This window comes from Nomia melanderi, chromosome 8, assembly GCF_051020985.1.
Source record: "Nomia melanderi isolate GNS246 chromosome 8, iyNomMela1, whole genome shotgun sequence".
NCBI lineage: Eukaryota > Metazoa > Arthropoda > Insecta > Hymenoptera > Halictidae > Nomia > Nomia melanderi.
In genome coordinates this window covers 16,275,127-16,299,904 of record NC_135006.1, presented here as the reverse complement: position 1 = coordinate 16,299,904, position 24,778 = coordinate 16,275,127, and the positions used below count along the sequence as shown (strand labels likewise).

The window sequence follows — 24,778 nt, the reverse complement described above, 5'->3', positions numbered from 1 at the left end:
CACGCTGCTCTTCCCTCGGTGTCACGAACCGGATGTTCGATTTCAATTCAAGACAATATTACGATCAGCGTTTGTTTCTCGAATTCTTATTTTATCCACTTTCTCCCTTTCTATTTTCTCCCCTGTCTCCCTCGTCTGGTTCTCTGTCGTTCTCGTCTCCAGCGAAAGAGCAGGCCGGAGATTTATTCGGCCATTTCCCGGCAAGATGTATGCCGGCAATTTCGCAAACCTCGCCGGGCGCGAACGCACCGTGATTTATGCTGGAATTCCTCGGCTCGAAATTAGAAAAATCGCGAGTCGTTCGGTCAATTCGCGTGCCAATTTGTCACGGGGCTCGGCCGTGCCGAAGCGGAAAATCATTTTCCACCGCGCATACGTACGTACGGTACCCATATGTCGCCCGCCCCGCGGAATATTAAATTTTTCTGGAATTCCGCGTAACTCGGACTGCTACCGGCGAATGCTGGAAATTGAACCAACTACGGAGAAGCCGCGCGGCGATGGAACCTGGGGACCGTTTTACTTACCGATTGAATTTTCAATAAAACTCGCTTGTGTTCGCGGTTTAGTTCGTCGTAAAACGATTGCACCGTACGACCGCGGCACATTTACATCGTTCTTGATCCCTCGAATCCATCTCGGAAATTCGTAACGCTTACGGGTCGCTGTTTCTAGAGACATAAAGCTTCGAAGTGTAACCGTTCTAATGCTTCTAAGTAGATTTCCAATGTCTCTATAAAAGTGGGTAATTATCGATTCATGGGGACACGTTAAAAGAATAATAGATTCGCATCGGAGTAGTGTCGTTAGAATTAAAAACACGAATCTCCTATTCTTTAAGGTCCTTTTCTACTGCAATCGAATTAATCAAATTACATTCGCATTTAACTTGTTCCAATTCTAATCCTTTGCGGGCGAAAACCTTCGGCAGACGATAAACAGCAGAGAAACAATAGAAGTTTAAGTAAATAAATCATTTGCTCGCGACTCAGCATTCTGAACGTGACAATTCCATCTCTCCGAGACGTCGACGTCCGTTCGTAGACGATTAAAATCGTTTCTGAATATTCTAGACTTTGGATGTTAGAACCTTGAAAAGTCGTTCGCGAAGGGTTTACGGCTTTCATGAATATTCAATCGTTCGACAAAACGTTACGGGCGTAACGACGGCAGTAGCCGCACCCGGCGAGCCATTTCCGTAACAACTCTTCGTACGATAAATCGCAACGTGTACGAACCTCATAATACGCGGTCGTTGGGACGATTACCAGCGTCCCTAATTGACGTCTATGTATTCCGATTGCCGTCGCCGCGCATGCCACAGCAACCCTGAATACGCATCCCCGTTATCGAGCTTTGTCCCGCGTGCATCCGCGACGATTCCTCTGGATGCGTTCGTCGTCGACGGTACAAAGGAAACCGGACTCTTTCCCGCGGAGAATTGCTGCTCCCGTTACGCGCCGGAAACCACGAATGCCTCTCTCCCTCTCTCGCGACAGAGGATAATTGAGGACGATGAAATAAGATGAAATCTCGAGTGCAGTCACTTCGCTGATGAACAGCGAATCACGTTAACGACGGTCGAAAGGAAATTTACGATCAACCACGTTTGACCTTTCCGCTACGAAGATCTCTGCTGGAACTCGAAAGAAATGAAACCGGTTTACACGAAGCGTCTGAAGAAGTTGATTTGACAATGCCTTCTAGAAAAAGGAGCTTCTGTTCAGACAAGCTATTCCCAATTGATTAATCTCTCTGCGATTCTTCGTCTTACAGCTACCTTGAAAGTAAGTGGACAAATTAATAACTGAAAACCTGATGTTTTGAGAAAAACTGATACGTCGATCCGTAAATTTGCCGAAAACTTCGGTTTTCCCAGGGTCGATGAACTCGTGTCTAATCGCTAGTGAAAATTCTAGATCCAAAGTGACCGCGACCAGCGGCGAGCGACAATTGGCCGCCGCGTGAGAACGAGGTCTCGCGAAGAGCGATTACAGACGGCAGTCACGGCGAAGAGATTCATTGCGCGGATTAACTTTTTCGATATAGGTGATCACCTGCGGAGTTTCGTTCGGATCGATGCTGGTCATCGGCGGTAAAGGAGGAACGCTCGAAGAGGGGACGCCGTCGAAAGCTGTACACGCCGCGCGGTCTGATTTATGACGTTAAACCCGGACGCGAAATTTCATTCGTGGCACTGCGCCGTACGAATACGGCCTGGCTTCTATATTAAACGGCGGCACGTGCACTCTCGGCCAGTCGCAGCAGGTGTGTGGCAGCCTGTATCCGTCGGAATGGCGCGTCGAGTCGAGTCGCGCGTGCATCCGAGCAGTTTCGTGCAATTAAATCAGTGCCGCGAGCACACGCCCATCACCGCGACGCACCATCGCACCCATCCACCATCATTTTAGCATACTTCTCTGCGCGTAATTCCCGTCGACGCGACTCGTCGCGCCCGATATTCTCGTTTGCCGGATGAATCACCGAATCGTCCCTCTCCTATTCCTTTTTCAGCGTTTCGTTGTTTTAGCCACCGCGGAATCTCGATTATCCAATTTAATTGCCTGACTAACGGTCCGAACGAATGGGGAAATTAATGGTGGAATGTTTTGAAATTTAGTATAGATTTATCGGGTCTCGGTGTAGCCAATAGGCTGGACGATTTGGATTTACGGTTATTGCATATTTCAAACGCTATTTCGCGAGGATTTAAGTCAACTTTTATTGTTGCAATTATGGAAATACAGGTTATAATTCGTTGTTTTTGATAGTATAATTTCCGCGATCTGTATGAACAGATATGAAGTCTTCTAAGAGCGATAGATTAAGGTGTAGAACGAATGTCTAAATACAGTGTTAATGGAGGTACAACACGGTGCTGAGATGGAATTTTCATTGGTAAATGAAACGCGGAGTATAGATTATGGAAACTTCACCATCGATCGCGAGTGACTTGGTCATTTCAGTGTTAGGATCAACGCGATCGACTGTGTATCGACGAACTCAAATTTCCGAAAATTCTCCGCGCGTAACACCGGAGAACGTGTTCCCATGATTGATGGTCGTGGAGCGGTGGATCCGGATCGAGAGGCGACCGATTAATTTTCTAACTGTCGCGTGCGTTAACAACAGAGGCACGGATCAGTTCTAATTAATGACGGTAACTCGGGAAATCAGAGTGACAACCGCTCTGGACAGGAAACGGGGATGTTCTCGGCTTGAAAATACGACGAACTTGCCTTTCGCGTCGATCGAGGAAACCGAGAGAAAACAGAAACTAAAAAGTTCGTGCGGTAAACGCTGTAACATCAGACTCGAGTGTTTCGATTGGTAACGCGACGATCAAATGACGGGTGTCGATCGCAGCGGTGCGATGTTCCGTATCTTCGAAGAGGAGCGTCCGTGATTTTCGATTCTTGGCTCCCGGAACTCCGCCGAAAAACGTTTGACAAAATAAAAACGGGTTCGACGGTGGCCGGTGTTTGATCGCGTCACGGGAACGAGCCGGGAATTCCATCGGGGGACGTTGACGCGACGCACAATACCAGTTAATACCCGTGTTAAGCGCGGCAGGAGTGTTTTGAAAACCCGTCACCGTGGAGTGATCGAGGAGCACAAACGATCCGGTCGGTGTCAGATGCAGCTGCATCGTTAATTGTCCTTCAACTCTACTTCATCCTTGCGCCGCTCGATAACGAGTCGCTCGTACGAATCGACGTCCCGTGTATCCAATTAGATCGCGACGCGAATTCGGAAGGGAATATCTACGAAACAGAATTTCTCGAATCACCGACGTTCTTGTTTCACTGGAGCCGCGAGCGCCGGAAAATTGTTACCAAGCGTTTAAATGGATCACGCTCGAATATCCAAGAGCTTATCGCGTTACACTATCCGCCAGCATCGTTCCCTTATCAGTGATTCATCAGAACCGAAAGGAATATTCCACTTTCGTCGTAAGTTCGGTACCACCGCTAAAATATTCACATTGCAATCAAGCTTCGAATCACTGTCACGCCTCGGTTGATATCGCGGGCAACTGAAATAAAACTCCAAGAAAAGAAGAACGTCCGGCCATTCTCGATTGAACTGGCGAGACGGGTATCTTCCGATTCTCGGAATACGCTGTAGATCGTGTTCCCGTGGAGACGGTGACGCGCCGCACGCGCGACAATGGGACCCTCGACGTAGGGGTTAACGACACGCCGGATTTTTCCCTGATTTTCTGTAATGCTTAACGAGGCGACCCCGTCGAAACGATCGCGTCAGCTCGAATCCGACGTGCCGCGCGATGTTTTATCTTAAATCGGCTTTCGAGCCATAGGAGTCGACGAACGGGGGAAACGACGACGGCGGAGAAATAATGGACAGGGGCAAGGCTGCGGGAAGACAAAAACCCGTCTTCGTTCGGCGCGCTCGTCCACGGAAGTTGTTTTTGTCGGATTTTAATCGGCCCGGCACGATAACGCCTTGATTCAAACCGCTATAAAAGGGGAACAGTAGAATATTCCGGTTATAATCGGCCAACGGACTCCGGAACTTTCGAACGGCTTCCGAGCGGAATTAATATCGGTGCGTTTTGTTCGCGTTTCGCACCGTTAAGTAAACAATCGTTTCGTAAATATCCATTTCACGCGGAAAACGCGCACCGCGTGCTCCATAGTACAGCCTCGCCTCTCCCCTTCTGTGACGTCCCCTGCTGGAACGTTTCGAAAATGTAATTCGCCGTGGACGAGATCGAAAATATCGAGTTGCAAAAGTATCTCGTGACCAATTTAATCCGTGGTATAACTCTAGAGCTGTCGCGTGAATTATTCTTGGTTCCTTTTTTCGCGGTTATTCGAAAAGCACAGCTTCTTTATTTACAATTGACTAGACACGTTGATTTCGAATGAAATCAAACTAAATATTAGGGATAAGTCAATCGAAATCTCGATTGCTGTACTTTTATAAGTATCCATAGGAGAATAAAAGCTATTCGACTTTAGCATTGAAGCATCGGAAAACTTGAAGTCAACGTTATATATTTTAGGTAGTTAGGGGTACCATAAGTGTATAAAGATCCACGGCTATAGGACAATGCAGGTGTCCGAGGCACGATGAGAAGTTGCGTTCGCCAGGCCGGAAAAAGTACAGGATTAATCCTCTCGTTTCTTTTTGCTTGGCCACTCCACGCCTACTCTCCTGTCTGCTGTCTCTTCCGGTTTTTCGCGGTCTCCTTCCTTCAACGACCGCCGGCCGCTTCGAGGCTGTAGCTCCCACCTTCGAACGCTGTCCCTTAGCAATCTCGCGACAGATCAGACTTATTGCTCGACTTTCCAGCTAACTCCGTAACACCGCGAAAAAGCCGTGCCAGTCTCGATCCAGCGGCTGCTGCTCGACCGGTGCGCAAGAAAATTCGTTTGCACTTTTTCCCCGGGAAATCATTTGCAGAGGTCACCGCGCGGCCGGCGCCTCTTGTTACTCGCGGACCGCGTTTCTTGCGGGGCGGATCGACGATAAGAAACGGCAATATGCGCGAAACATTCAACTCGAATTTACCTACGCGGCCATCGTGGGTTTCAGGGGTTTTCCTCGAGCGCGAGACAATGGCGACCGTTCTCGCTGGTTGAATTTTAAACCATAAGTTGACTCGCTTGATTGATGATGATCCCGCTTTAAATGCAATTTCGCTTTAATCCGTTTTTGAAGCTACCGAGTGTTTTCTTTGTTCATCGCGTTGTGCGAGTGAAATTAATCATTTAGAGTAGAATTTCGAATATTCGCTCCTGCGGCACGAATAATCGCAAACTGGAGAAGTAAAGATCTATCGGTTCGATTATCGAATCTTCCAGCGTGAAGTTTCTAAGGTTCTTGAGGTTCCAAATTCTTCGGGAGGTACACAGAATTCATTCGTACCACTAATAGACGAGACAAAGGACGGGTTTGCTAATCTTGCGACACGCCGAGCTCGTCGTCCGCGGTCTTTATGGGGAATCGGAGGATTCGCCGGACAGGTGGCGCGGAAATGGTCCTCGCGGAGGAAAAACAGCGGGGCGGGAACAAGGAAGGACGCGGTAATGGACTTTTGCGGCCTTCTATGGGCGAGACGGCGTTAATTACGACGGCTCGCCTAATGGCCTCGGAACGTCCGCGAATGCCCTGGAGATCCTGCCTTCCGCGGACGGGAATCGAGCCTTTTAAATCGACCGCTCTCGTCGTCGCCGCCTTTTATTCGCCTCGCGAGAATTCGCGTGCTCTCCCGCGGCTCGTACGACTTCGGTACAAACGATATCGATGGAACGTAATCGAGATAAATTGAGTCTCATTGATTCCATTTGCCACTGGCCCCGGTGATCGGGATTTTTAGAAGAGAATCTTGGATGGAGAACTCCGAAGATTCTTTTACGCGAGAGATTAAGCTGCGAACGAAGAATGTTTTATAGGAGTGTAGGGCATGAGAGATTAGGGTGCAAATGAAAAGTGTGAAATGACCGAGCGATAGGGATCGAGTGACTGAGAAGAATGTTTAGGACCGAGTGACAGATCTTGAGAGATCGAGGTACGAATGAAGAGTGTCTTGGGGATCGAATGTTAAGGACTGTGCGAGTGAGAGGGTGAGTGCGAGAGAAAGATAGAGAAATATTGGAATAAATATCTTTGTCCCTCGATAAAATTCTAATTTCCATTCGAGTTAGCTTCAAAGAATATCACCGTTGTCTCGTCAAAAAATGTTAAATATTTCTAGTGAGAAACTTCCGAGTGCAAAGGGTTAAAACCCAGAGGGTATTGCTTATTACACCTCTCCTACACAGTACACGCATTGAAAATCGTACAATTGTTTGGTTGTTGGAAGAGAATCTTAGAGATTTTCGAGGGACATGGCTCCTAACGCGGTACAACGTAATTTAATCGAACTCTTGAAGCACGAAACTCGACTGATTAGATTCCGACCGATTACTCATCGAACCCGAATGATTTATCTCTGAATTCCCCCTTGTTTTGGCAGCCACCGAACTCTCCGTGGTTTATGCGTAATGAATTAAACATCGAGATTCTTGTGCGCGTGTTATTGCACCGAAATCAGTGGTACAGCTCGGCGACGAGTCAGGCGCGGTGTAATTTCAGTGATCGAGAAGCAAGTCGGCGGAAGCAAATGTTTTCGCAGATACGCCTCGTCAAGCTCCGTTGCTAATCGAGTCGTGCAGCCAGGAACTTCGGGGAATGCTCACCCGTTCGCTCGTATTGCGGCTGTAATTAGGAGATGCCGGCGCCTCGTAACTAGTCGGACAATAGCGATTACAATTGCGGGGGAAGTTTCCTCCAAACTTTCCACGGATATAGAGAATATAGAGCTGAACCATTGTTACAAGACGAGAAAGCGGGATCACGCACGGGACACGTCTATGATCTACGGTGGTGGTTCTTCAGCTTCTCGAAGTTACGGGACACTTCTGGTTACGGGAACAATTTATGGAATGCTGAAATCACTGATGACATACGTTTAACAACTGAAATAAACATGCACGTGTCTTCTGTTCAAAATTACAGGACACGTAATATTATATTATCATGATCACTATTCTTATTAATTATATTATTTAAACAACTCTCTCATTATTCTACGGGACACTAGCTGAAAGTCACCGATCTATGGCAATCTATGATACATTTAACACTAACGAGTTAGATAATAAACGTTCTACAGTGAAAACAGAAGCAAAAGGCGAGGAAAGAATTGAAAAACTGACTAATCGGACAATATAGGAATTGATATCAGCATTTTAAATCCGGTCATTTGACCGATTCTTGATACGGTTAGTGTTAAGGTTATTGACAAGAAGATCGAAACGTTTGGTTCTCCTATGATCCGTGATGTTCTCGGTAAAGGTCGAAGCGCGGAATTGTTTATCGGTTATCCAGGGCGGTCCGCCGGATTGAACGCTCGCGTCACAGTCGACAATTTCGTTAAGATTCTCGGCCGACGTCCCTTTCCACGAGTCTCGTTAACGCCATCGCTGGAAATTGCTAGTTGCACGGCACGAAGCGGTCCCGAGTAATTGCATCGACGCGACGCCGGCATTGCGACAGACGCTCCGCTTCGCGCAACCGGTTCACTCTTTGAGCGTGTCGAAGTTAGATGGGTCGTTAGTCGGAAGTGGAGTAACCGGAAGTTAGCCGACCCTGCAAGACGGAGGTGGTGGAACCCCGGTCTCGGAACTTCGGCAGACGATCTCCCTCTTTGTCCCGGCCGCCTCAGTCTCTAGTCGCCGGTCCTCGTTCGTTCCATTTAATGCATCGCCGGACCAAGGCAACGCGAACAGAGCCAGAGATGCGATCCTTCCGTCACGTTACGAGGCTGACTAACCGACAGTTTCGCTTCGAATCACTTTCCAGTCAAATTGAACACGATACGACGGGTTAACTAGTGTCTCCCTCCGTAAGCTCGCGTTTACCGCTTCATAGAGGAATCATTTTTCGAAACAGAGACGGTTCTATCTTCCCTTCAGTTCCATATCGTTCGACCTCTGTCGTGGCTGCTAAAAGGTTACAGCTTTAACGTCGAAGCGAATTTAAGGTTTCTGTAGGATTTCATGTAGATACTGCTCTATGCAATGGACGTCGGATTATTCTAGAATCAATGTTCTTCTCTGTTCGGAAAAGTTTAAGTGAAACGATCTATTGACCTACTTCTCTTTCTAAAAAAAACGAGTCAAAACGATCCATTCCTGATTTCTTATTCTGGAATCATTGGAAAGATAACATGATTCTCTGAGAAATTATCAAAGTAATTGGCGATGAGCAAAGTTAATAGAAATCTCCATAGATGAACTCCAAGAGATTATGCAGGAAGATTTTAACAAAGTCAATCCGACTGCTCGGTAGACTCAGCGTTAAAGATTTTACTAAAACTGTGGTAAAACGTTCAAACTTTCTAATCCCCTTTTCGAGTGGTTTAACTCAGGTTCACCGTCGTCGATACAAAACTCCCCCAATACGTCCCGATCCGCCGGGAATCCCTAACCTCGCCCTTCTCCATGGAACAACCGAAAGCTCCCGCTAGAACAAACCCACGGTTAGCCCGCGGCGGGGGTCACGCCGCCCCGAATACGACGACAAGTCGAGGCCCGAACTAAATTCGCGGCGGCGGCGCACCGCGAACAAGTGGGAAATTTGTGTTCGCCGGAATTTCGGAAGCCCATTGAGCCTCCGGACGAATGGCCCGTGGCGCGCGCGCCGCGTCGCGTCGCGTCGCGTCGGATCAGCGGCCGCGGAAAGTGGCGAGCGGTAAACTTTTCCATTTAGTTTCGAAACTCCGGGGGCGGCGCTCCTTCCGGTTTCGTGGCTCCTTTGCATTTAATGAGACAACCTCTGAATATTCAGAAAAGCCGTGGCGCGCTCCCGCGGAATGCTTGCCAGACAAAAAACGAGTCGCGACGCGTCGATTTCTTAATTAGTGTCCCCGAGAGGATTGCTGGTTCATCTTCCCTCGCGACGCTGTCGACACGCTGACTGCCGCACCGGTCACCGGTGCTCTCGAATTGCTTGAAAATAATTATGATACTCGAACATGTTATATGACAAGTATACGCAATATCTCAGAAACCATACGCGACTATGACTAACGAATAACAAGACTATCGTTACTTCTAGATAACACCTATACCACTTTTTCCCACCAAGTCATCCATCTTAACCCTTCAGCTAGAAAGTGTTTTGAAATGGAAACAATGAACTAAATGAAGCTTATCTGAAACAAATTTATATAATATACGAAGATGTAATTGTTGACACTTACGATCTAAGCGAGCTTCGCAATTATTCTCGATAACATTGTAACGTTCAAAGCACCTTCAGTAGCCAACGTGGTTAATACTACAGAATACTTGAATACAAAATTATTAACACTTGTCTCTTCGCTTACTGCGAAGGAACGAGCAACGCGAATCGCTCAACATTTTTACTCAATTCGGGTAGACGGAGGAAGGGGTGAATGATAAACGCTATCGAAGCGGACCGACCCAATTTTCACGAGCAGACTAATTTCCCTGTTGACGTCTAAACAATGGCGAGAGCGGCCACGGCGGGGGGGATGGTACTCGGTCTCGCGCTCGGACCAGAAATATTCGTCTCTGGCGTAACGACGGTCACGCTTCGAAAGTTGGACGGATCGTCGAGACATAGGGCGAGTATAAGCCGGAATTTGCGGGCACCGGGGTCGCCGCGATAGGAGAAGTTACGTGGCAGCGAAGTAACTTCCTCCTGTCCTGGCCACCCCGTTTAGCGCGCACACTGCGCGCCTTGATGTATAATTAGTTCCGTCCAATCCCCTTCTTCGACCTGTTAGCAACCCCGAATACCTCCGTATGGGGCGCGAGTTCGCCCGCGCGACCGCGCGACTCACGGACGTTTTCGCGCGTTTATTAATGCCCGAAATTACTGCGAGTGCCCTGTCGTTCGCTCGTTAACGGGAGAGCCGCGTGCGAGTGACTCGTCTCTCGCATTCCATCTGGTGTACCTGGTTCGTGCTCGTTGTTCTCGTTCTCGTGCAACTGGATTGTTTACGGCTTGCCGAAACATATATTGTGACATTAAACCGATGCTGCGTTATTATTGTGCAGTACATTACGTAGATGCATTGATAATATGCTTCGGATATTCGTTAAATTTCTATTAATCCAGTACTTACGTTATCTTTGTACACAGTGCTATGATTTAATACGTATGTTTGAGAATCCTTTGCACTGGAAGTCTTAGTTCGGTCCTGTACATATAGTTATTGATGTTTGCAGTGATTGTATAATTTGTACGAGTACAAAGGGATAATATTGAATTTCACTCTTAGCATTCTTATTTATTTTTAGTATAATTGTATCATTTAAAGGTGACATTTCAATGACTCCCAAATATTCTTGAATAAATAAACAGAGAGTCATATTAAGCTGTAATCGAATGAACTAACGTCGACGTGAACCTCAAATTGAGAAACCAAGAGCACTTCGGACCGCAAACGGTTAACGTGTAATGTTGCCTGTAATCATTTATCTCCGAGCATTCTGGATACGATCAGTTTCTCTCGATCGTCGGTGTAGACGTTTTACTCGCATAGTAGTAACAGTCACGTGCAGTCAGCCCTCAGATTTCTGCAGATGGTAGATCACAACGTTTAGTCAGGCAATTAGACAGCAGAAAGCGGTCGGCTACTAATGACGTGCCAGTGATAGCTATATTAATTGAACTACACCGTAGGAAACCGACTCCCTCCTGTAACGCGGGATCCGCGCGTCGCGTCGTGTGCCTGACGTTCCGCGGACATGGTAATATAATAGTCGTCGGGATAATTGGTCGCATGCTTTCGGTTCACCATGCTGTTCCGCGGTGGCGTCGAGTCTTCGCGATACGCACGAACCACGGGGCCGCTGATTTACGACCCGTGAATCGTTTAATTCGCGAATTTCACCTGAAAATACAACCGCAACGGAATATTCGTATTGCCGAATATTATTTGACGAAGTTTCTATACAATATTAATTACGAACGAAGATCTTTCGAAGCATTAAAAGTCTCCTCGACTTCATTAACGCGATTACACTGGTCAACATCCTAATTGCCTGTTTTTAAATCTCTGAGATCTGAACGGACGAACGTCGGTTTCTCTAGGAATCGAATAGACTATACAATGCGATCAATAATACACTCGTCTTCGGAAGGTTAATGAAGGAGTAGCTTCGTTACATTAAGTAATATAATAATTAAGATAGTCACCGACAGTCCTCGGTATTCCCGAGATGCTAACATCTAGAGCGAGTTCTGAAATAAACGGCGTTTCTCAGGGATTAATGTATGCCCCGGGGTTAATTCGCGTCGAAGGTGCGGCCACGGTTCACCTGCAGCCCGCTCCACTGGAGACCGCGCAGGTCGAGCCTCGTGAAACAATGTCGAAGGTCGGAACGGACACGCCGACGACTATTGCGGTGGCGATAATGGTCGGACAATGGTCGGCGGCTGACGGGTTTCAGTAAATTCGGTTTGCGTGACGCTCGGGAAACCTGGGCAGTTATCGCGCGATTATAAACCGATTAAAAAAGTGCTCGCGCACCACGGGATCGCCAGGATGATCGTCCGTTGTTGCCGCGCCGCCACTGCGAATTAATTCCGCTCGGTCGCGCGAACAGAATGTTTGATTTGTCCCGAGTCCCGGTAAATCGTTACAGGTCAAATACTCTTTTCGATAATTGTTGAACGGAAGAGATTATTTCCTACCGATCCATCGGAAAACACGTTTCGTCGCACGCTTCAACGCCAAAATTATCAAATGGGTCGAACGGAAATTACTGAAGACATTGATTTAGTACAGTGACCAGTTAATTGAAATCTCAACAGATGCGCTAGTAGGATTTTCATAGAGAAATTTGACAGAACTAAACGAGACGTCGGTAGTCCTAATGCTAACTGTCAACTGAATCGTTACGAATTGTTTCGTTGCTTCAACTGCGAGAGGAATACTTCTAACCACCTCCATTTTTCTCGAACGATCATCTGTTGAATCCTAACTGCTTCAATCGCGCGCCACGCCTAAACGATTCAGCTGTTCGCTGATTAACGTTGCAGCGCGTAATCTTCTCGGCGATGCGATTCACGTCGCGATTTCCGCTTCGGTCGCTGGGCGAAACAATAAATCAAAGATATTGCCGGTGTCATCCGCGGAATGTATTACGTTGCGAAGTAATCCTCCCGATTCTTTTATTCCCTCGCGGCGGCCTGTCTGTCTTGTTCGTTGCCCACCATCAATCTGTTCCTCCGCTCCGTCCACGCACCGCGCTCCGTGGCCCTTCGAGCTGCCATTTTGAATATAACAGTGCAGCGCGGCTCGTCGCTCCGGTATTAGTTCAGATTTCCGTTTCTTGTCGAACCCTCCGTATCGACGTTGCAATTTATGGCCGAAGTTCGCGTACAAGTGGTTCGTTCAATCGGGATTTCCGGGATATTATCCTGCGTCTTCGCCGGGCTCTCGTTTCGTTCCATTTCCGGTTCCGATAACTCGAGAAAAACCAGGACGTCTGTACCATCGAGGCATTCATATTTAATCACACGCAAACTTTATTATATACGACCTACATTTCATTCTTACAGAGCCGTAATTAACAGCTTATCGAGATATTCTTCATTTACACGGCAATGTTTCATATTTACCGAACCAATTCAACCGGCTACGTATTGAACTACATCGGTGGTACACGTCGACGTGTCAAATGAATAAATAGTAAACGATTTATTAGACGATCGCGACAGCATTGCCACACCGGCATAAAAATACGGCTAATCGATTTTTCGATATTAAAAGAAGCACAAAGTTTCATCCGAAACGAACAAATATCGAGGAATAATTATTCCGAACGAGTAGTTCCGTTCGATGGCCGAGCGATCATTGTCGCTCAGCGGATTGTCTGGCGTTTGGCGCCGGCTGCCTATTAGCCGATGCGCGGATTGAAACATTCGACGATACGCGGGGGATCGACGCGATATCAAAGAGAAATTACGCGACGGCCGGCCGCGAAATAGTCGCAGATAAAGTTCCTGTAATTTTGCATCATTCGCCGGCCCCCGCGCGCCTCCGGCACAAAGCGTGTCCCGGTAATAATCACGCTTCATTACTTTGTAATTCGAATGTTTCCTATTTCGTGGCGCGCAGGCAGCGCCGCCGCTACGGTCGCGCGAGTTTTCGCTTGAGGACGCGTCGCGTTGGTTGGACGGTGACGAACGGATCGGGGCTGTTGCGGCGCAGACGGAGACCGAACGAGGCTTTTCGATTGGTCCGCGGCGGGAGCCGGAGTGGTGGGAGCACGCGAGGACCACGGAGACCTGTCAGTACGCGTTGAACGGTCACGTTGGTTCCCTCGTCGCGGTTTTTCGCCGCTACTTCCGTTCGCGAATTCTATTTTCCCCGTGGTATTCTCTGGCACTGTTCACGTGTACACGGATACATCACGTTAGTCTCGAACGATTCTCTTTCCGACACTGCGATGAAGTGATCGACCCTCTGACGTGCTGCGTGCTTGCATCCTCGCCGGCGAGCATGGATCAACGTGGTCTCCCCTACATTTCGATCTTCTGCCTGCTGGTCACCGTTGCTGTCGCCGACCGTGAGTCTTCTTTCTCTTACATTTTCAATTGTCCAACCCTTCGCGAAGATTCTTTGGAAAGTGCGAAACCTTCAGTAGATGAAGTTCAATTGTACATCGATTGCTTGATCAGTAGGAAAACGAGGAAGCTACTCGCTGATCCGTTGCTGTTCGTGCAATTCAATTATTTCTCCGCGACTTAGTCTTCCAAACATGAACATCTGATCTCGCGAAGGGTTGATTCATTGAATTTCGTTGTTATGTTTCTGAGTATATTTTTATATGATTGTTTCTATATGCGAGGATAGTCGAGTCGTGTAACAGGAGTCTACGTCGATTGTAATGATTTATGTTAGGTTCTGTTGCGTGTAAGACTCAATTGAAGTTATTAAGCAGAATTATTTATGGAGGTACAGTTGCGAGAATAGATCGCTTGAGAACCTGTAAAGAGAATACGTTTGAACATGTTTGAACATGTTTGAGCTCGTGGCGTTAATATTGGATTGCTTTCATGTGGGCGGTATTTGTCGGTACCACTACTGACACGCGATTATTCGTTTTTCACGATTATTTAACGTAAATTGATATCACGGTGGAAATTCGTACAAAAAACAGATAGCCCTGAGCATCAGAATGGGCATTTATGAAATATTCATATTCAATTTCGTCGAGAACGGAACCCTGTAGAGTGCAATATTATTTCACGTTGTTTAAATTGGTTACCAATGTAGAATCGCCTGTTTCATTGGTATAGTGTTCGAGAAAGATCATCATTACGCCGGAATATTCTACAACGTGGAAATGTAGGTTATGTTGTAAACGAAAATAATGTCGCGATCGCGGTACAAATCGGCCGTCGCGATACTCGAAACCGTACAGTCGACCGGGACCATTTTGTTCTGTAACATTCAATGGCGTATACATCTGAATACTTTCGCGATCGACGGTGTGATTCGAATCGATTCGATAACGCTCGCGAGCGGCACCGCGTCAGTCAAAACGCCGACTGATTTGCATGTTCGACCGTGAAAGCGGAAAGCATCGTTAAATCAAGGGGGGGACGTCTATAAAGTCCACGGTTCAGAGAATCGAGGGTTAATCGTCGACTATGATAACAAAGAGCGGCATTTTAATCGTATTTTCTTTTAAATCCGGCTATCTCGTAGAATATTCCGATAGAAATTTCAGCAGCTATAAACTTCATATTTGTTGCTCAACGCTGTGCACTCTAAAGGTGACTCTCGGTCACCGTTCGATTTGATATACCCAAATTGTAAAGCCGTCCGCACAATATTGAACTCTGTATAACACATAAACATGTGAAATATAGGAACAATAACTTTGTTCCTTAACTTCTGTACGTTCCACCAGTCAGTTCGCCTCGGAGAAAATGTGAAACAATTCTAGTCGACTTCCGAGTGCAAAGGGTTAAGTAACGATCTCGTTTCAAGGGTTCAACAGAGTGTAACCTCACCTGTTATAATTAAAGGCGAGTTAATTCATTACCACCGGCAGCCATTACATTTCAATTACACTTTATTTCGCCCTGTATTCGGAGCTATTAATACAAACGTGAATAGAACGAACAGGAATTGGAATATGAATATTTTCAAAGTAGTAAAGGTAGCACGCAGTCGAGGGATATAAATAGGACGCGGTTTCGTAAACAAATTTGCGAGTCACTGTGCTACGTTTGTATGTACTCGCGAAGACATAACCAAGGACGATAGGGATAATGGCGGCTCACAATGGAGGCCGGTAAGCGCGTACAGAACGACGTTGTCGTATTGCATTATCCGATCGTAAGAGAATTATGCAATCGTGCGGGATGCATTTTGACGTAACGCGTGTAGCTTTTTTGATGGGAGCATAAGAAAGGATGTTACGCATGCGTAAGAGATGCTACACTGGGGTATAATAGTTGCTGGGATATTCATAACCACGACTGCACTTGACTCGCGTACTCACATGTTTATTCGCCGACTGAATGGAATACGGAAGTATGACCGAGTCTCTAGGGGCAAGTAAACCCTGATGCCGCGTCGTTGCACACCGGGTGGCTGGAAAAGTACGCTTCTATTCATATTCATCGTTGCACATTTAATTAATCAATTAGTCCTACGCTCGCCGTCCCGCGTCTGAAATAACGCTCGCGTTTCGTCGCGGTAAGGCCGTTCGAAAATTTAAGTAAATACGCATAACAAATCAGCGCCGGCTCTCCGATTCTCATTAATCCGCGGCATTAATATTGATTAACCTTTCATTATCTAAAACCGTCGCGTTGCGTCCCCGGATAATTAAATGTTATCGGCTACTATGTTCAGTCGGACACGAATGATAACAAAGCCCCTCTCCGAAGTTAATAAGCAGCATTTACCGCGAACGCCGCGCGAGTTGATTTTAATTGCCCACGAAGTGTGATAAATTCGTTGAAAAAGTGCTCGCGCGAAATGCTGTCTTGAATATATTACCGTCGGTTAGAAATGGCCTCTAATCCTTCGAGTAGTGCTTCGTTAACGCTCATTCGAACGTCTAGCCGGGATTAAATACGAAGCGGCGCGAGTCGGACAAAGCGAATTCGTTTCGCGGATTCACGGATATTTTTGAGAACCGTACGCCGCGCTACTCCCGCGAACCAGCTTCACGATTCCATCATTCGTTCGCTCGTAAACTCTTCGGCTCGCCCTGCGTATCGCGCTTCGCCCTCGGTTTTGTCAGTTCTTGTTTTGAATTTTATCTCGCCTCGTTCCGCTTATCGTCTCCCTTCGATCTAGCATTCGTCGCTGTCGCCATCTGCTTTCGATCTAGCTTCCGTCCCGCGAGTCGTCCTTTTACGTTTCACTTTTCATCTCGTCGCGGCCTGCTCCATCCCATCCCGTGGGGCGTCTCGTCCCGTCTCGCTCCGTTTATTTTCGGGGGTTTCGTTCCACTTCGGTCAAGGGGTTAACCGCTCAAAATGCTCCACCGTACATACGCACACTTCCGGTCGGTTTCTTTTATTGTGGACCGTTGTAGTCCGCGCGAGCACAGCGACCGCCCTATTTCGAGCGTAATTCGCTCGACAAAGAGCTGGCTGGCGGCCGGCTAGCCTCTCCTCTCGAAACTTCTTGCCCCTACACCTCCGCAGAGAGGGCGAGTGCGCTCGCACCAGCCCAGACCGACCCTTCTGCAATCTCTCCCGCGTACGCTGGATTTAACGAACCGACGCGGTTCAACCCTTACTCGTTCCCGACAATTATCGAGGTCGCTGCAGCAGTTGACACCTCCCCTTTCGGTGTCTTTGGAAAAATGGCTGGTTCGCAGGGAGTGCGTCTTCGAGTAACCGAGCTACCATAGGTTCACGGAAACGTAGAAAGGAATCGATCAGCGACACGTTCCGAGCTTGGAACTCGTCGTGGCTCGATCTTATCGCTCGCGTTTAGAACGTTAAGTGCCCGGACTACTCTGCGGAGTATCCGCAGAGGCAGAATCCATCCTCTCTTGTATACATTGAGCGTAACAGGGATTCACCGTGATTCGATGTGTCCCCGATAGTCCTCGACACCCCGTAGATTTCCACGGGTTTCCCCAGGGAATCGGAACTGACGGGATTTCATTGGTAACAGAACTAGCGCTCCAGTTATGGCCAGCAAAAAAGTTGTCTGCACTTTACCGCGACGCAAACTCTCAATCCAGTTTGCGCTCTGTCCACGTTTAGACAGACGGTATCGGCAAATATCCCCAAGGAAAGTTCCGCGACGGCGAAGTCGCGTTCGCTTTCCGCGACGCGCGGCAGCCTCCGGCAAGTTTGCCCGCGAATCCTTCATCGCCGCGTCGCAATCTCTGTTAAGGCCACTTACAGCCTTAACGTTTCCTCCGACCCCTTAGAACCATCGTACTTTTTAGTTTGTATACACCTTTTATGTTTGCTACGGCTTATTGTACATTTGGTAGTTTTTTCGAAATAATAGGAGCCTTCGTCCCGTTCACAACTTGCAATCGTCTTTACGGTATTACGAGAAGGGACCGTGGCAGCCATAAATCCCTGAACCCATAAGGCCCGCGATTATTGCTGTAGATTTTCTTTGCCTATTGTTTACATCTGGTGTCCAGTCACCAGTATTTTTAACTCTCTTGCCCGTCCGTTAGCATGTGTTTCTAAGGCCAAGCGTTTCTTGCTTTTTACCTGCCACGGTCGGCGATTGCAAACGGGACGAATTAGTTATTAACTTTAGCAACTAGGAAGACTAGAAGGGAAGGGATTGTGTCTCCCTTCCACAACCATTTTCAGATCGAAAAGGGCCAACCAGAACGTCTTCACCCCCGTGAAGACGACATTGCGGAGGTGTCGTCGAAGACGATTCTGGGAGGCCCAGCGAGTCGAGAATAGGGAGTCGAGAATAGCGAGTCGAAAATAGCGAGTCGAGAATAGGGAGTCGAGAATAGCGAGTCGAAAATAGCGAGTCGAGAATAGGGAGTCGAGAATAGCGAGTCGAGAATCATAGTTGGAAACAAATAGTCAACCAAGCAAATAGAGAACATCGAACATATTTCGAGTCACTACACTGATTTTCACAAGTAAATACAGTCCACTTCACAAACCTAAAAATTCGCACAAAGTTAATTCGGCGTGCGACGTACTAGTTTAACTACCGAACATAGTCGGTGGAAAACAAGGTACACGACAATCTCCACTTCCCCGGATTAGTCGATGGCGCCGCGGATCCTTATATTTACAAGGCAGTTGGTAATTAGGTTCGGGCTATTTACGTAGATCGAATTCGACGTCGTCACGAATTTCCGCGGACTCCGAACTCCTTGACGGATCTCGGGAGTATTTGAGATGGAATAATTTACTTGTTGAATATTCCGGATCGCGGCCGATCTTAGTTTCCGACTGAACATTATTATCCGCGACAAAGTATCGGATGGATGGCCTGTTTCAATAAGGCTCGAGGAGACTTTTTCTAAAATTGTACGAGAACACCTGAAAGTGCTTACCAACTACGGGTCGAGTAAGCACTGTACAGTTGAAACTACGATTGTCTCAACTTCTGCCAGAATCCTCAAGTTTTTCAATGGCTATATTCTAATTGGCTCGTGAAACCGCAGTCTAAACAGGTTCGACAGACGGTGCGGAGCCGCGAACGAGAGGTAACAATGTTCGTCGCGACTCGGGACAGACTTAATGAGCCGATGAAGCTTCTCGTGACAGTTAATTACGAATATCGTGCGCGGCACGCGTCTGTAGACGAAGTACGGTTGCGTCGCGCCGGTTAATTACCATTACCTCGAGCTCCGCGCAGTTGCGAACGAAGAAGAAGGGCTGCCTCGCGACTGAACTGAATCTGTAACCAGAAGAGACGCTCGAACGATCGTAGGAAGCGGCGAGCGGGGATCTAAATCAGCGTTGTTCCGTTTGCCGGTCGGTATCACGGTCGAGAACCGACCTGTACACTCGGTTTCGCTGCAGGATCAAAGAGAAACGCCCATCGGGCGTTCTGTCCTGATATAATTCCGCGCAGTTGACTCCCTCGTCGGTCCCGTGCGACTTAATTACTTCAGGAATTGCCGATACGAATCGCTGTTCGCCTTCAATATCGCGTACCCTTTTGTACTCGGAAGATCTCCGCTAGAGATATCGAACATCTTCCGATGAGACATAGAGGATGTTTGTTGAAACTATTTTAATAATAATTCACACGTAATTGGAAGAACGGAACTATTTGATTTGAATATTTCACATAGTGACCCACGGTACGAAGTTTCCTATTGACCGTCGCACATCTCGAACCGATGGGAACCACAGTTCCCAAAAGTGAATTCCGCGGTTGCTTTGAGAACTGCAGTGATACTTCGAGTACCATTGTTCGGGAACTACGCAGTGTTGCTTGAAAAACTACTGTATCGCTTTGGGGACGGCGACGCCGCCTCGGAGACTGCAGTCACGAACTAGAAATCATTCACTCGTTTCAGAAGCTACGGCTTCGTCCATTGCGAGCGTGTTCATGTCGATGCCGGGTGTCAGGCTAGTCGAGACTCACAGATTCTCCACTCTGCTATCAATTAGCCGTGGTTTCTCTGCTTCCTCCCTCGTTTTCGATGATATTTACCGCGAATTACGAAAGATAAGGGGGACGACACGGCGATGGCGCCACGCCAGTCGGTTTCAGGGGGCGTTCGGCTCTCCGCGTGATAGAAGAGCTACCTTGTTACTAGATAGGTGTAATTGGATAATGAAGTAGCCGGGCGCAGTCCGTCCCGTTTAATCGGATTACCGGATCCGCCGGCGATTTTCGCTGTTGACGATGGCAGTTAATTGGCTTCGATGGGCAAAAATTGCGCCGTACCATCGTCCCACCGGCGGCTGACGTTTCTCGGCGATAAATCGGCTCTCTGCACTCGAAGGTTCGGCCGCGTTCGATTACCGAGGGTCTCCCCTCTCTGTCTCTCTTTCCCCGCCTCGATGTTCTTGCAAATATTTGCGAGCCCGCCGAATTGAAAATCATTCTCCTGTATTTTTCTCTCTGCCCCTATCTATGCTCTCTTTCTATCTCCCCCGCTTTGACCCGCTTTGTTCGTAATTCTCTGTTTCACGCCTCCGCACAGTCGAAAGGCTCGCTGTCGCTGAATAACCGACCGAGCCTTTCACGAGCCTCCCTCTCTCGCGGCGGTTCGATTTTTGCTGCCCCGTTCGAAAGAACAGATTTAAATCTCTCTCTCTTTTTTTTCCCCAACAATGTTCGCCGACCGTCTGTCGTTGCACAGTACCATTCATAATCGATTTCGGTCAATCGGAAAACGGCGAACGAAACACGGAAATCGTTTTGTTTTTCCGCCGGTCGGTCGGAATCCAGCGAATCGGCGGTATCAGCGAATAGTGGAACGATGGAGAAGTTTTCAGCGAATGGACGGACGTCCGCTGCTCGCGGCCAGACTTCTGGTCGCGCGAGGCTGATCCGTTACATTCGAAACACGCTCCTCCGCCTCTCGGTTTACCAATTGCGGTTCGTTTTACCCTCTCGTTAGCGACGAGTCGTCGTTTGTATCGGGCTCGCGTCGGCTGCCGTTTGCGCCTAGTCCCCTTTCTTCGATCGGCCGTTATCGAAATACACCGGATTTGTGCTCGGATCGTCGCTGTTAACGGGTACGGGCCCATCGATCGGATGATAGTTACAGCTTCTATCGATAGGATTCATCCTGAACCTGTTTAGCAGAGAAACTTCCAAGAGAAAAATCTTTGTTACAATAATGAAAGATACTTTCCGGTGAACTAGTACATTATACTTGAACTGTCCTTTCTATAGGACGAAGTTTGACTTCGGAGTCTGTACACTAACAGAATTTCGTGGATGACCGTTTCTTGTAGACTAGTTTAGACTCGCGCAAGTACCGTGCCAATTAGAATGCAGAGCAGTTTTTGTTACCCGACGGTCGAATTTGATGGTTTTGCCGACTGCGCCAACAGGAACAGTAACGAGCTATGCAGTTGAAGGATGACCCTCGTGATCCAGAGTTCCGTAGCCTTCGAGCACGTGTTATCTGCAGCAATTAAACTCTAAACGTCAATCGGTCAAATGCGAGAAGATCGAATGAAAGAGTGGTATTGCGTAGAAATGATTATTATCGTGAAAACAGAGGGAAAGAGGCGTTAATGAGTTTAGGTGGTCGAACGGTTCGACGGGAGTTTCGGTTGAATTTCGAGCGAAGCGATTGCACGCCGGTGTTTGACGGATTGAATTTGAAAATCGACATCGTTCAGCTCTCGGGAACCTCGCGGAAAATTGGGAGCTCATAACCAACGGAATCTGTTGCCTCGTGAATTATCGGGCTCGGAGGATTAAACGTCTGAACGAGGGAAATTTATCGACGCGGGCCCGCCAAGAATAACTGAACGAGTTCCCTTGATTCACTCCCCTTTCCCAGCGTCGTTGATGCGAATTTATTTCCTACCCGTCCCCCGCCGTTCGCTCTCGGAGATCTCGTTCACCTATCGACTACAAATTTCGCGGAAGGTGTACATCGACGGCGCCGCGAGACTTCTCCCTCGTCGGAATGTAGATCACGTGAAGCGGGCCCGGCAATTTCGGTAGGGAAGAACGGTCGGATTTATCCGGCGCGACAGTCCTTGATAGGGCTTTCGCTTCTCATATTTTGTTCCGAGATATGCGCAAGCAAAGTCGCGTGAATTACTGTTCGCTTCGAGTAATCGCGATCGATCTGTTCGACGTTTCGTTCTTCTTTGCAATCTCCTTGGTGCGATTAGCGAGGGTTCCTTGAAGTATTCTTTGGAGTTAACCGGACCAGAAGTACTTCGAATTGACTTATCGTCAAAGAATACCGTAACAGAAAGAAATTCATAGAAGTGACCTAGCACAATACTTAACGTGTTCATTGTAAATATTACAACGATGACAGCGATATAATAAAATGATTGCTGCCATATACGCGGCATTGGGCTCGGTAACAGCGCCTGTTGCTCCGTTAAGATAAATTGTCAGTTCACAATTTTGTATTCTGCACGAGAAAGGCTAAAGCTCCCTTCTAAGCAATACCGCACAATATAACCGATTGCATTGGAACGATCGGATCGGGATTCCGTTTGAACCTTCCGAATGGTCGGCGGTGATCGGGGCGAGAAGATATCCCCCGAAGCCGAGCGACCGGTTTTAATCTCTTAGCCGGAGGGGTGTTTCTGTCTCGAATGGAAATCCGTCCGCCATCGGTGTTCCACGGTAACCGGTTGGCATTCCGAAGAAATAAAGCCGGAAATGAAATTAGATTTGCAAAGTGGCGCGCCCGCGCGCACCCTGAAACCCGAGTTTCCCCCGCGTCTCTGTGTTTTTTCCTCCGGACAGCGAGGAAAAAGGGGGAAACGGAAGCAAATTCGTTCCCTTCGATCGCCAATCAGTTCCTGAAATTATTCCGGGGAGCGGGTTCGGTTCGTTACCGCGCGGGAGTCGTCGCCGGGCGACCGTAAAGAGCCTCCTCCCGGCGGGGTAATTATTTTCGACGGTTCAAAGACCATCGGTGGTTCACGATGATCACCTAATTCGCCGTCGCGACCCGGGGAACTTAGAAAGCTCGTTGTTCTTAATTGCCAACCAAGAGTACCGTGGATCCGCTCCTCCAGCTCTCCGACTTTGGTGAGTTCCTTTTCCAGAAATTCTGCTTTCCGATTGGAATGCTAACGAATCTCTGGGCCGGCGAGAGCAGTTCCCTCGGACCCATTCGAACTTCGGATCACGAGGAGGCGCGGGGACGATTAATTGGGTGAATTCAATCGAACCTTTCGATCCTCGCTCCGTTTTATTATTCTTGCGTAGCCGATATTCCGGGAATATTCTTCGGAACTTTTATAACCCCATCGACTCGAATCGGTGAGTTTGAAATTTGCGAGAACCCTTTGAATGCACGGAATATGGAATCTGGAGTGTCCTTCGGTACTTTCATTTGCGCGCGAATTGTTTATGAAGAATGGTTTGTTGCGAGGTCTCTCTTACATTTAAACTTCGTATTTACGTATGGTATGTTAGCACTTGTGCTTCTTCTTAGAATTCATTTAAACGAGGCACTCCCCGTCGTTTGTTCTAATTTCAAAATGGACTCATAATTTCTTTTAACTAGTGTGCACATTACGACATTGCTGGGGTACATATTTGCAGAGTTGTTCTCTGTTCCTCTTGGATTCGCTTTAACGTGATTATATTTTTCTTTGCCTCCGTTTCCATTTTATCCATTTCTTTTATTTATTTTTATCTCTTCGCCGTGTTGTATCTTCAGTACTTCAATTAATTATTTGATTCGCGAATCAGAAGGCTACCATGAAATAACTTTGTACCGCAACATCGGTTAAAAATATTATTAAATGTTCGCAGTTCGCTTCGTTTGCGATGTTTGTTGCCCGAGTACAATATTCATCGCAAAATGCCCGCACGCTGGGTGCATTTCCGCGGAACAATACGACGAGCGTGAATGCTCGCGGAGCTCGATGCAGCTTCTCGCATTTTCCAGCGTGTTTTCTCGCGGCGGCGGCGGCGGCGGCGGCGGCTTCTTGCCCGCTAAAATTTCCGGCCAACGTGGAAACCGCCCTATTGTGTCGCGTTCGGGAAAGCTCTCGCGAAAATTGCGTAATCCTGTAATCAATGGTTTCCGTTCGCGCGCTCGATCCCGTAATTCTTCCGCGCCCGAATTCCTCCTCTATTCTCGATAGGACCATTCTACTGGAACCAGCGAAATGTCTCCTCAATGGATTTAACGAATGCTTTCCTGTTAGCGAAGCTTCGCATGTTCCGTAATTTTAAGAAGGTTTAATCAATATTTCCATATTTAGAGTATTATATAATATTGACAATACCTTATACATCACAGCTCAATGAATATTATCAACAAAATCTGAACGAGTGAATTAGTAACAATGTTCGTATACCATCTTCAAATACAGAAGTGACCTAGAGAAAACACCCCTGAAAGTTGAAGGTTGAAAGCATGTTACAATATCTCTAACCTAGGGACTATAGAAAAGAAATCGTAATTATTCATTACGGGGTGAACAATTTTAAAAAATTTCTCACACCCCCTGGTTTCAGGGATATCGTACAAAATACACTTTTAGCCCTCGACTCTCAGTAGTATTTTCGGCCGTTCAAAGTTGACCGATAAGAAAAAGTACCTGTCAAATATTTTCTCGAAAGCTATCC

At 47.5% G+C, this 24,778-nt stretch overlaps 1 protein-coding gene across 1 annotated transcript in view; it reads left to right on the top strand.

Annotated features, from left to right (window-relative positions):
* The first annotated feature begins 13,836 nt into the window (after window positions 1–13,836).
* Window positions 13,837–24,778, top strand: part of LOC116432648 (uncharacterized) — a 199,392-nt gene continuing 188,450 nt past the window's right edge. The window contains exon 1 of the mRNA XM_031989812.2: window positions 13,837–14,120. Coding sequence (XP_031845672.2) covers window positions 14,054–14,120 — 67 coding nt within the window. The 5' untranslated portion in view covers window positions 13,837–14,053. The remainder of the gene's footprint in view (window positions 14,121–24,778) is intronic.